The sequence below is a fragment of the Coregonus lavaretus genome, assembly GCF_964263955.1.
Source record: "Coregonus lavaretus genome assembly, chromosome: 21".
Lineage (NCBI taxonomy): Eukaryota > Metazoa > Chordata > Actinopteri > Salmoniformes > Salmonidae > Coregonus > Coregonus lavaretus.
In genome coordinates this window covers 41,228,299-41,239,007 of record NC_140008.1, presented here as the reverse complement: position 1 = coordinate 41,239,007, position 10,709 = coordinate 41,228,299, and the positions used below count along the sequence as shown (strand labels likewise).

The window sequence follows — 10,709 nt, the reverse complement described above, 5'->3', positions numbered from 1 at the left end:
TTCTCCTGACCCCCCTCGATCCACTCGCTACAATGACATCGGGCAACATTTTCTCAAACTTCTCTATTCGTTTCTACATCCTTTCTTGAGAACAGCCCACATATACCGCGCACCTTCATGGTTGTGAATGGATCTTTTGCATTCACCCGGTCCCGTATTTCCTACTTATTCATATGCTAACACTTACAATGATTAGGTCGTTAACACCTCTGGCAAAATCTGCTAACAATTCTTTATTTCTTATTTTCCACTGTTGTTGCTCAATATCCTTCTCACCTTTGACAAATCCACTGAATTAATCGACTGAATATAGCCTTACATTATCTGGTTCAATTTGCAAAATCCATCGTGAAAGTGAAACTTTATATTTTTAGTAGGCCTATAATAGTTGTTTTATAGACAGTAAAATAAGTATGTATTTGACCAATAAGTATTATGCCTAAAGTAAGAATTAGCGTAAAGTAATTTGGGTACTGAGCAAGCAAACACAAATGATGGACTAGCCTATAGCCTATTTCCCAATTAAATAACATTATTATATTCCATGCATACACAACAATAACTCCAAGAGATTCGATTAACTTAGCTGTCGACGTTTCCATTCAGTAGCTTTCAACACAAGCAATTTGTTTTAAGCAAAGTTAAGATTTGGATTTAGCGCAGCCCCGAATTAATGCTCATCAGATTTTTCAATCATGCAGGCCAATATTATTTTGTTCTTCCCCCAGCTACGGTTAAATTGTCTATGACGGAGGAACACAGCCAGAAAGTGAAAAGCAGCATTACTGTTGTCCCATTGTTGACAAATCCATTAAACAACTTCAGTTTGCATGACTTAGCAGGGGGACGTCTGACGTCACCCAATCACGTGGCAGCACTGATCGTATATCTTAAACTGGAAAAGTAATCTTTCAGACCGTCCTTAACACCGGCTTTAAAAGCACGTGTCATCTAAACTTCGCACTCAAAATCACTCTTACTAGGAAATAGCGGTTGAAGGACACCGTTCCGTGAAGCGCACCCACACGAAAACCCTAAAGAAGAAGACGCTACGAAGCTTAGTAGACTGGATAAATATTTTCAGAAGTTTAAGTTTCTCTGGCAGACCGGTCTGACCTGCATTTAGAATCCGGCGACATCTGATCTAACGGCTACGTGCCGCGCGCGCACCCACGCTCCTAGATCCCTGGTTGTTTCTCAGTAAAGTAAGTTGTGATGACCCTGTCTGGTGGCAACAGTGCCAACGACATGTCCGGTCAGACAGTGCTCACTGCCGAGGATGTGGATATCGACGTGGTGGGCGAATGTGATGAGGGAATGGAGCGGGACAGTGACTGCGACAGCCAGGGGGTTATGCACGACCGCTCGGAGGAGGTGGAGGAGATAGAAGTGAAGGAGAGGCCCGGGAGTCCCTGCGAGAGCGCCGGGGAGGGAGAGACCAAAGCAGACAGCACGGAAAGCGCGTCGGGTTCCATAAGCAGCAAGCCGAAAAACAGCCTGGTGAAGCCCCCCTACTCCTACATCGCGCTCATCACCATGTCTATACTCCAGAGCCCGCAGAAGAAACTCACACTCAGCGGGATCTGCGAGTTTATCAGTAGCCGGTTCCCGTATTACCGGGAGAAGTTTCCAGCCTGGCAGAACTCCATCCGCCACAACCTGTCGCTGAACGACTGCTTCGTGAAAATCCCCCGGGAGCCGGGCAACCCTGGCAAGGGCAACTACTGGACCCTGGACCCACAATCGGAAGATATGTTTGACAACGGAAGCTTCCTCCGGAGGAGGAAACGTTTCAAGAGGCACCAGCCAGATATTCTCAGGGACCAGACAGCCCTCATGATGCAAAGTTTTGGGGCTTACAGTATTGGGAATCCTTACGGACGTCACTATGGAATTCACCCAGCCTACACCCATCCAGCAGGGATGTACCCTTACATGCACCCGGTAGGTCCCATGCTTCCCCCGACTGTCCCTCTTTTGTCCTCCGCTGAGCTGAACAGAAAAGCCTTCAACTCCCAGCTCAGCCCCAGCCTTCAGATGCAGCTTAACAGCCTGAGCACCGCGTCTATGATCAAGTCCGAACCCTCCAGTAGACCGTCTTTCAGTATAGAAAACATCATTGGGGTATCCACTTCCTCTAGTGCACAGACTTTCATGCGGCCTCCGGTGACTGTTCAGTCTGCGTTGTTGAGCGCACATGGCCTAACCAGGACAACAGCAGCTATTGCACCAATTCTTAGCATGCCATCCAATATAATGTCGGGACAGTTTTTACCCTCAGTAACGTCAGCAGTGTCCAAATGGCATTCTCAATAAAATACTCATATTTTTCTAGAGACTTGGAGGGACTATATGCAGCACGAAATAGGCAGCACTGGACTCTGATGTCCGCCAATCTGTAGCCATGTAAAGACAAAAAAAGAGAGAAACTGAAAAGGGATGCTTTTTGTACAGGTAATATTTGTACATATTTGTAAAAATATAAATAATTGTACTTGTTTGTCTTTTACCTATTTTCTTTTGGTGTTTGAACTGTACAACAGTTGTAGTTATATGGGATTTCCTGATATTATTTTCTATTTTCTTTTGTAACTGGGAGCTCACTGTTAGTTGAAAATAATCAACTCTTTTGCTTTGGTTTTTCATACAAGATACAACATGTTCTTATTCTAAGTCTGGACAAATAGTCTGTTTATAAATTCAAATATATGTATTCTATGTAGCTCTATTGTGTTGTAAAATTGATTCATTTGTTAATAAATCTTTAAAAAAAGAAGCATTAGCAGTATTCATTTTCTTTATGTAGTTTTGGAATTATCTGATATAGATCTGCTTTGTGATAATTACTATTGAAACGTCTCTAATTGAAACCATTTTTATAGTTGGAAATAATCTGAAAGTAGCCTGGGATATGACAAAAAATCAGTATGGTTTTGTAAGCAAATAGCCTAGATAATTTTTTTTATATATTTAATGATTAAAACAGATTGCAAACCGGTGCTTTTAATTTAAGGCCAATAACAAACGTAGTCCTCTATCCTTTCAATATTTCTATTGCCATGCTTATGACAATTAAGTGAGAGTGTAATTACCTGTTCATTACCTCGAGCAAGTAATACATTAGTCAACTGAAACACAGGTCATTTCCTAAAGTTAAAATGTAATATCGATATAAAATATGCCTATTGATATGACAAATTAGGAAATCTTTAATTTAATATCATTTCATTATCAATATCAATTTAGAGTTAGGCCTCAATTCAACTGTTTTTACAATTAGTTTATGGTTTGTTATTATGATGTCATCTTATCATTTGGCATGACAATAACTATATAATTATAGCCTATTTGCGCTAGTACCTTATGATGGCTTATTTACATTTGAATATGAATAGAATGTAAGCCTAAACACAAATCAGAAATTAGACTACTCTGAGATCTTGAAATTATAAGGCCAAGGAACGCTCGATTCAACATTCTGCCTCCTTGTTATGTTACTATCGACAAAACTTGAAACAAACATAGAATCATTAGAACTGGTATGATAATGATTTTTGGTGGCTCAAAATAGTGAAATACTTTATTATCAAATAAGTTGTTTCTAATGTTTTCACTAACATTACTAACATGAAAATGAGAGTGGATTTCACAATGAGAAAGGTTATGCAGTGCAGATGCTCTAGCCTAAACTGGTAGCCCTTTTGCCTTTTGGTAGGCCATCATTGTAAATAAGAATTTGTTCTTAACTGACTTGCCTAGTTAAATAAAGGTTAAATAAAAAAAATAAAAAAACATTACGCTGTCCTATTACAAGACAAACTAAGGAGATATAAATACGTTTGCATGTTGCTACAATAAAAGTAACACTTAGTTTCACAGTTGTGTCTGGCTAATCAGTTTTACACAAACAGCAAATGGTGGATGGTGTGTGTGGCCGGTGGAGGGGTTAGGGGGCTATATTTAACTGATACTCATGGGAACAGAGAAAGGCTTCTCTTCTTGAATTCACTTTCAGTCTCAAGAAGCTGCTGAGGCAGTGCTTCTCAATGACACTGGATAACGGGGCGCCCATTCCACGACTGACTTTGTATTCATTCAGATGAGACTACATTTTTATGCACATTGCTCCGATTTGATATCACATACCACCGGTGATTTACAGGACGTAGCGATGCAGAGGCTTCTCTTAGAAGACATATATTTAATATGATGGCATATAAGCCCAGGCCTGCTGGTTTGCGAGGAAAAATAATGTATTCAAATGTAGACCTTGGGACTTCGTTGTGAAGGGAGTTATGTAAGGCCTACAATCACTTCGATAGGCTATTGTTGATCCTATATTAGGCTATAATGTAACGTCTAATCGAAATGAGTGTATTAATAAACGAACGCTTATCAACCGACGGTTGTTCATTCAAATGTTTATTTTTAATTGGCAAGCTGGTTATTTTCCAAAAAACTCTGACTGACACAATGTGGGTATGTGTCTCATAATTATTACCATGTTCTCTATTATGTCTTAAGTAAGAGTAATACATTTTAATTAAGTGGACAGTATAACAATTCCTCTCTAGCAAAACAAAAACATCAGCCATTCAGCAAATTCAAGCCTACATAGGTATACAGTCTATATTGTCATGGAATACCAGTAGGCTATTAGTTTGATAAGAATATGGCTTTTATTCGATGGAGCCATTCCGCCCCTGTCTTTTTCGGATCTGCCTGGTCTGTGTTCACTGTTAAGAATGTAGCACACAATAACACACACATAACCGTGTAACAGCAATGACTTGTGAACATCGCTAGGTGGCGTTAATTGACACCTTTATTATTGTGCAAAGCAATTTAAACATAGAGAAACATAAGGCAAGACCTACATTTCCTCCCAGGAGCATTATATGGGTGACTTTCATCAGGGGCTACTGTTCTGTTAGAATTCGTAGGCTCATATACTGGAGTGGTTTGGGTAGATCTTATATATCTTGGAGTAGGGACACTGTGAAATTGTTTAGATCCAACGGCTTTTAATAGTGTGTCTATTTTAGGGGCAGCTGGTGGGAAATAGTTGACTCTTTAACAAGTGCAAGGTTATAATAGATCCCATGCTTTTTATATACCTGACGTCAAGTAATAACCTTCGATGGGCATTGCAACTGTGGACGACCAGAGCTCCTTAAGCAGACTGACAGGGGCTGCCAACACATTTTGACAATCACAATCCTCAAAGTAATTGGGCTGCATAATGTAAGCTTAAATATCAGGACAAAGTGAATATACTTTTTATTATTGTTGCAGTCTCAGGTTGCTTTGACGAATTGTTGTGTAGAATATGTAAGTATTTTCATAGTGTGCACAATGAAATAATTGTCAGAAAAAAAATCGGAGCCCATATGAAAATAAGCTATTATAATGAAACTATTTTGACTTGAAATAAGACGAAAAAAACAAGCATAGCCTATTTATGGACAACAATAACGATTATATTTATAGCTATTAGTTATATGAATAAAATTCAATTTGGTGTTTATTACAGGCCTCGATCAAATAAGTTATTGAATGGAAATTACGCATTCCCCACAAGCCTGGTTTAGCCGTTTGAAGGTTTTAAGATTTTGCCCTATAGATAGGCTATATGGGCTAGTAAGCTACTATATCTCAAATATGATGAATAGACTAATAATCATACTGGCATAGCCTATGCCACGTCTTCTCCAACGAAATGGTTTACAACACGGGAAGAATGATCACCTGCGCACAAATGTTTGGACGCATTTCCGTTTTAGGGAGGCCTATAGAGCTCTGTTGAAAGTTGCTGCGCTTTGTAGATTGCGCGGAGCTCACACGCACACACGACGTTTGCCCTTTGCAGCTGCACCTGCTCTCGCGCGCTGCACAGGTGGGGTGTATGGATAGCGAGAACAAGCGGTTCCCACAACCCCTTAACACACTCACAATACTGACAGCACAGTCAGCATGGAACATCACTGAGGTTTTCTTATAATCTAGCCTACTTGACATAATAAAAAAATAGGCTTTAATTAATACAGTAGGCCTATCCAAAAGTAAATTTGGGCTTAGCTGATGCTGTTCTTACAGCATAGTATACAGTATATAGCAAGGCATTTTGAGTGAAGATCGAGTAAAATTAATAGCAGTATTACAGTATAGCCTCGCCTATTATTTACGTTTTTTTGTAAATTGATGTTTATACACAGTTGTGTCTGTGTATAAATGTGTTCTAAATGTTTGCCTTTTACATCTACTAGGCCTACAATAGAGAACAAAAAAAAAAAAAAATGTTATTGGTCACATACACATATTTAGCAGATGTTATTGCGGGTGTAGATAATGCTTGTGTTCCTAGCACCAACAGTGCAGTAGTATCTAAAAATTCACAACAATACACAAATCTAAAAGCAAAAGAATGGATAAGAAATATATAAATATTAGGATGAGCAATGTCAGAGTGGCATTGACTAAAATACAGTAGAATAGAATACAGTATATACATATGAAATGAGTAAAGCAGTATGTAAACATTATTAAAGTGACTAGTGTTCCATTATTAAAGTGGCCAGTGATTCCATGTCTATGTATATAGGGCAGCAGCCTCTAAGGTGCACGGTTGAGTAACCGGCTAGTGATGGCTATTTAACAGTCTGATGGCCTTGAGATAGAAGCTGTTTTTCAGTCTCTCGGTCCCAGCTTTGATGCACCTGTACTGACCTCGACTTCTGCATGATAGCAGGGTGAACAGGCCATGGCTCGGGTGGTTGATGTCCTTGATGATCTTTTTGGCCTTCCTGTGACATCGGGTGCTGTAGGTGTCCTGGAGGGCAGGCAGTGTGCCCCCGGTGATACGTTGGGCAGACCGCACCACCCTCTGGAGAGCCCTGCGGTTGCGGGCAGTGCAGTTGCCATACCAGGCGGTGATACAGCCTGACAGGATGCTTTCAATTGTGCATCTGTAAAAGTTTGTGAGGGTCTTAGGGGCCAAGACACATTTCTTCAGCCTCCTGAGGTTGAAGAGGCGCTGCCACACTGTCTGTGTGGGTGGACCATTTCAGATTGTCAGTGATGTGTAGGCTGTCTCATCATTGTTGGTAATCAGGCCTACTGCTGTTGTGCAAACTTGATGATTGAGTTGGAGGCGTGCGTGGCCACGCAGTCATGGGTGAGCAGGGAGTACATGAGGGGGATGAGCACGCACCCTTGTGGGGCCACTGTGTTGAGGATCAGCGAAGTGGAGGTGTTGTTTCCTACCTTCACCACCTGGGGGCGGCCCGTCAGGAAGTCCAGGACCCAGTTGCACAGGGCGGGGTTCAGACCCAGGGCCCTGAGCTTAATGATGAGCTTGGAGGGTACTATGGTGTTGAATGCTGAGCTATAGTCAATGAACAGCATTCTTACGTAGGTATTCCTCTTGTCCAGATGGGATTGGGCAGTGTGCAGTGCGATGGCGATTGCATTGTCTGTGGATCTATTGGGGCGGTTAGCAAATTGAAGTGGGTCTAGGGTGTCAGGTAAGGCAGAGGTGATATGATCCTTAACTAGCCTCTCAAAGCACTTCGTGATGACAGAAGTGAGTGCTACTTGTCAATAGTAATTTAGTTCAGTTACCTTTGCTTTCTTGGGTACAGGAACAATGGTGGACATCTTGAAGCAAGTGGGGACAGCAGACTGGGATAAGGAGAGACTTAATATGTCCGTAAACACTCCAGCCAGCTGGTCTGAGCATGCTCTGAGGACGTAGCTAGTATAGCCGTCTGGGCTGGCAGCCTTGCGAGGGTTAACACGCTTAAATGTCTTACGTCGGCCACGGAGAACGAGAGCCCACATGCCTTGGGAGCAATGTGTTATCCTCAAAGCGGGCGAAGAAGGTACTTTATGAAGTCTTCGGTGTCCGCGACGTGGCTGGTTTTCCCTTTGTAATCCGTGATTGTCTGTAGACCCTGACACATATGTCGTCTCGTGTGTGAGCCGTTGAATTGCGATTCCACTTAGTCTCTGTACTGATGTTTTGCCTGCTTAATTGCCTTACGGAGGGAATAACTACACTGTTTGTATTCAACCATATTCCCAGTCACCTTGCCATGGTGAAATGCGGTGGTTCGCGCAAGGAACACATTTCACATATAGTTACACATAGAAAGAGGGGCCTTATACTGGCCTGTCTCATCTGGTTGACACACATTGATTCTCCCAATAAAATAAATTCTCTAATATGGACCTTGGACCTCTAATATTGCAAATGACACATTCCCATAATGATCACTCTGCTTTGTGCTGCCTACTTTATTAGCTATAAAAGGTGTTTCAGTTGGGAATGTAGGCTATGTTTTGTGTAGCCTTTTTGTTTTACAACGAAAAATACTTAATTGATCCATTTTCCAGATGACACATAGCTAATATTCCAGGTGACACATTCCCATAATAATCTCTCTGTTTTGTAGGCCTATTACCCACTGTTTCTTAAAAATAATAATACGTTATTGATCTATTTCCAAGTTGTTTCATTTGAGCGAAAGTGCAATTTACTGGGAATGTGTGTGTAGGTGTATGTGTGTGTGTGTGTGTGTGTGTGTAATGAAATCTACAAGTACATTTAAATAATTACCTATGATCTATGACAAATTGTCAATAATTATATTTACTGTGCAAATCAAACAGAATGGTTGCATATTATTATTATTATTATTATTATTATTATTATGGTTGCATACCTGGTTGTTGCATTTAGCTAACACTGCCATTGTGCTATTACAATGTTGTTATTGTCATAATACTGTGTTGTAGCAACAACGAGTGTCACCTATTGGATAGAGTTACTTCATTACTTAATTGATCCCTTCATCCCCTAAGGGCAAACAGACAGGCATCCACTAGAGTCCAGCAGCAGCACCTTCAGTCATTGGTCACCCTGATGATGATGATGATGATGATAAGGGTTAGGCTGTTTCCGTTCCTTCGTCTCCTTCTCCACGTCCATTCCCCACTCTGTTGGATTGGTAGATAACAGAGGTAAAGTAAAAAACCATATAAACTCAAGTGGCATTGGCAAGCAAAGAACAAGGCTGCATTGCTTCATCTCCTTCTCCACAGATATCCCCTCTATTCCGTACATTCCAAACATGGGTAAAGGAATAACCAAAGACTGGGTCTGCGTCTGAAAAGGCACCCTATTCCCTAGATAGTGAATCAGGGAATAAGATGCCATTTCAGACACAGTGCATTGTCAGGCAAGACCTGGAAAGCCTTCAATATAGACTTATAGCAGGGGTGACAAGCCAGGCCAGATCATAGACAGTAAATGTAGATACAGCAGTTACTGAATATTTAAAAGGCACAGAGATGAAGCAATAAATGACCAAGTAAAGCTGGCACACCAGGGTATTAATAACTAATGGCCATCAACGAGTTATAGGCTTCTCATTGTAATGGAAGTCATTGCAAATCAGCAGTTGTCCGAGGTTATTATTATTTATAAATAATTGATGCGTGAACCACAAAGAAGTGACGTGTTTTATCCAATAACTTCTTACCCCTCAGAATGGAAACAGAGACATGGTTGTACTGTAGATGTCACCGGATTAAAAGGTCATACAGGATGTGCCTCTGGACAGACAGTAACTGGACTGGAGGTGACAACAAGCACCTTGGTGATACAGTATATTCTTCTACAGTATTTGGATATTCATAAATTACCTCATATTGTTGTCACATATTGTTGTGATTAGCTTATAGCCTCTCTCGTTTATGTCATTCCTCCAGAGAGAATCATGGCTTTCATAGCACTAATCACTGAAGTCTCAGGCTCATCATTTGTGTAAAAATAAGTCAGTCTAATGTTCAGACTAGGCATTCGTTTATCATTTGGACTAACACCTGGAAACGGTTATTAAGCGTTCAAACTCATGTGTGCCTACTACTGACATTTTAAAAGGACATTTGTGGAAAACTGGTTCCATAAATCTCCAAATCACATATGAACAAACATAATGTATACAACCTTTACTATCTCTGCTTTTTCACCTATTACCTGTACATTTTTGACACATGATGTGAAAATTTCGGTTTATGCCACTTTTGATGGGGATCGAATATTCTCTATCCTCAGTCAGCATCATCCATCTCTAATCAAAAAGGCACCGAGAGGAAGAGAGATACGTCATCACCCCGCGCCTGCTCTGACGTGTCCAGGAAGTGTAAACAACAATCCTGCAGGGAATCTGCAACATGCACATGCACCGAAAACTATAGCATTTCGTTGCCGATAATACATCTATTTTATGGTCGCGAGCATAGAGAACTGGAGTCTTGTATCCCTTTGTATTTTGCTCGGTCTTACGGCGAGATGGGCTGTATCCTTGAACTCTTATTCAGGTAGGAAGTGGACTAGCTAGCTGCAGTGCTCACTGACAGCTCTCAGTTTCAAACATAGCTAGCTAGCGTGCTATTGTAAACTTGTCAAATTGCTGATTTTGAGTGGTAAAAGGCAACCGGTATTTTGGGGGCCAGTATAAAAAAATAAAAAAATAAAAAAATAAATAAATACACTGCTCAAAAAAATAAAGGGAACACTTAAACAACACATCCTAGATCTGAATGAATGAAATAATCTTATTAAATATTTTTTCTTTACATAGTTGAATGTGCTGACAACAAAATCACACAAAAATTATCAATGGAAATCAAAATCTATCAACCCA

At 40.6% G+C, this 10,709-nt stretch overlaps 1 protein-coding gene across 1 annotated transcript; it reads left to right on the top strand.

Annotated features, from left to right (window-relative positions):
• Nucleotides 1-1,215: 1,215 nt before the first annotated feature.
• Nucleotides 1,216-2,316, top strand: LOC311148602 (forkhead box protein D3-B-like; the record flags this gene model as incomplete). The annotated part of the gene is made up of 1 exon (XM_084185584.1): nucleotides 1,216-2,316. The coding sequence occupies one exon, from the start codon at nucleotides 1,216-1,218 to the stop codon at nucleotides 2,314-2,316; it is 1,101 nt and encodes a 366-aa protein (XP_084041710.1).
• Between the last annotated feature and the right edge of the window lie 8,393 nt (nucleotides 2,317-10,709).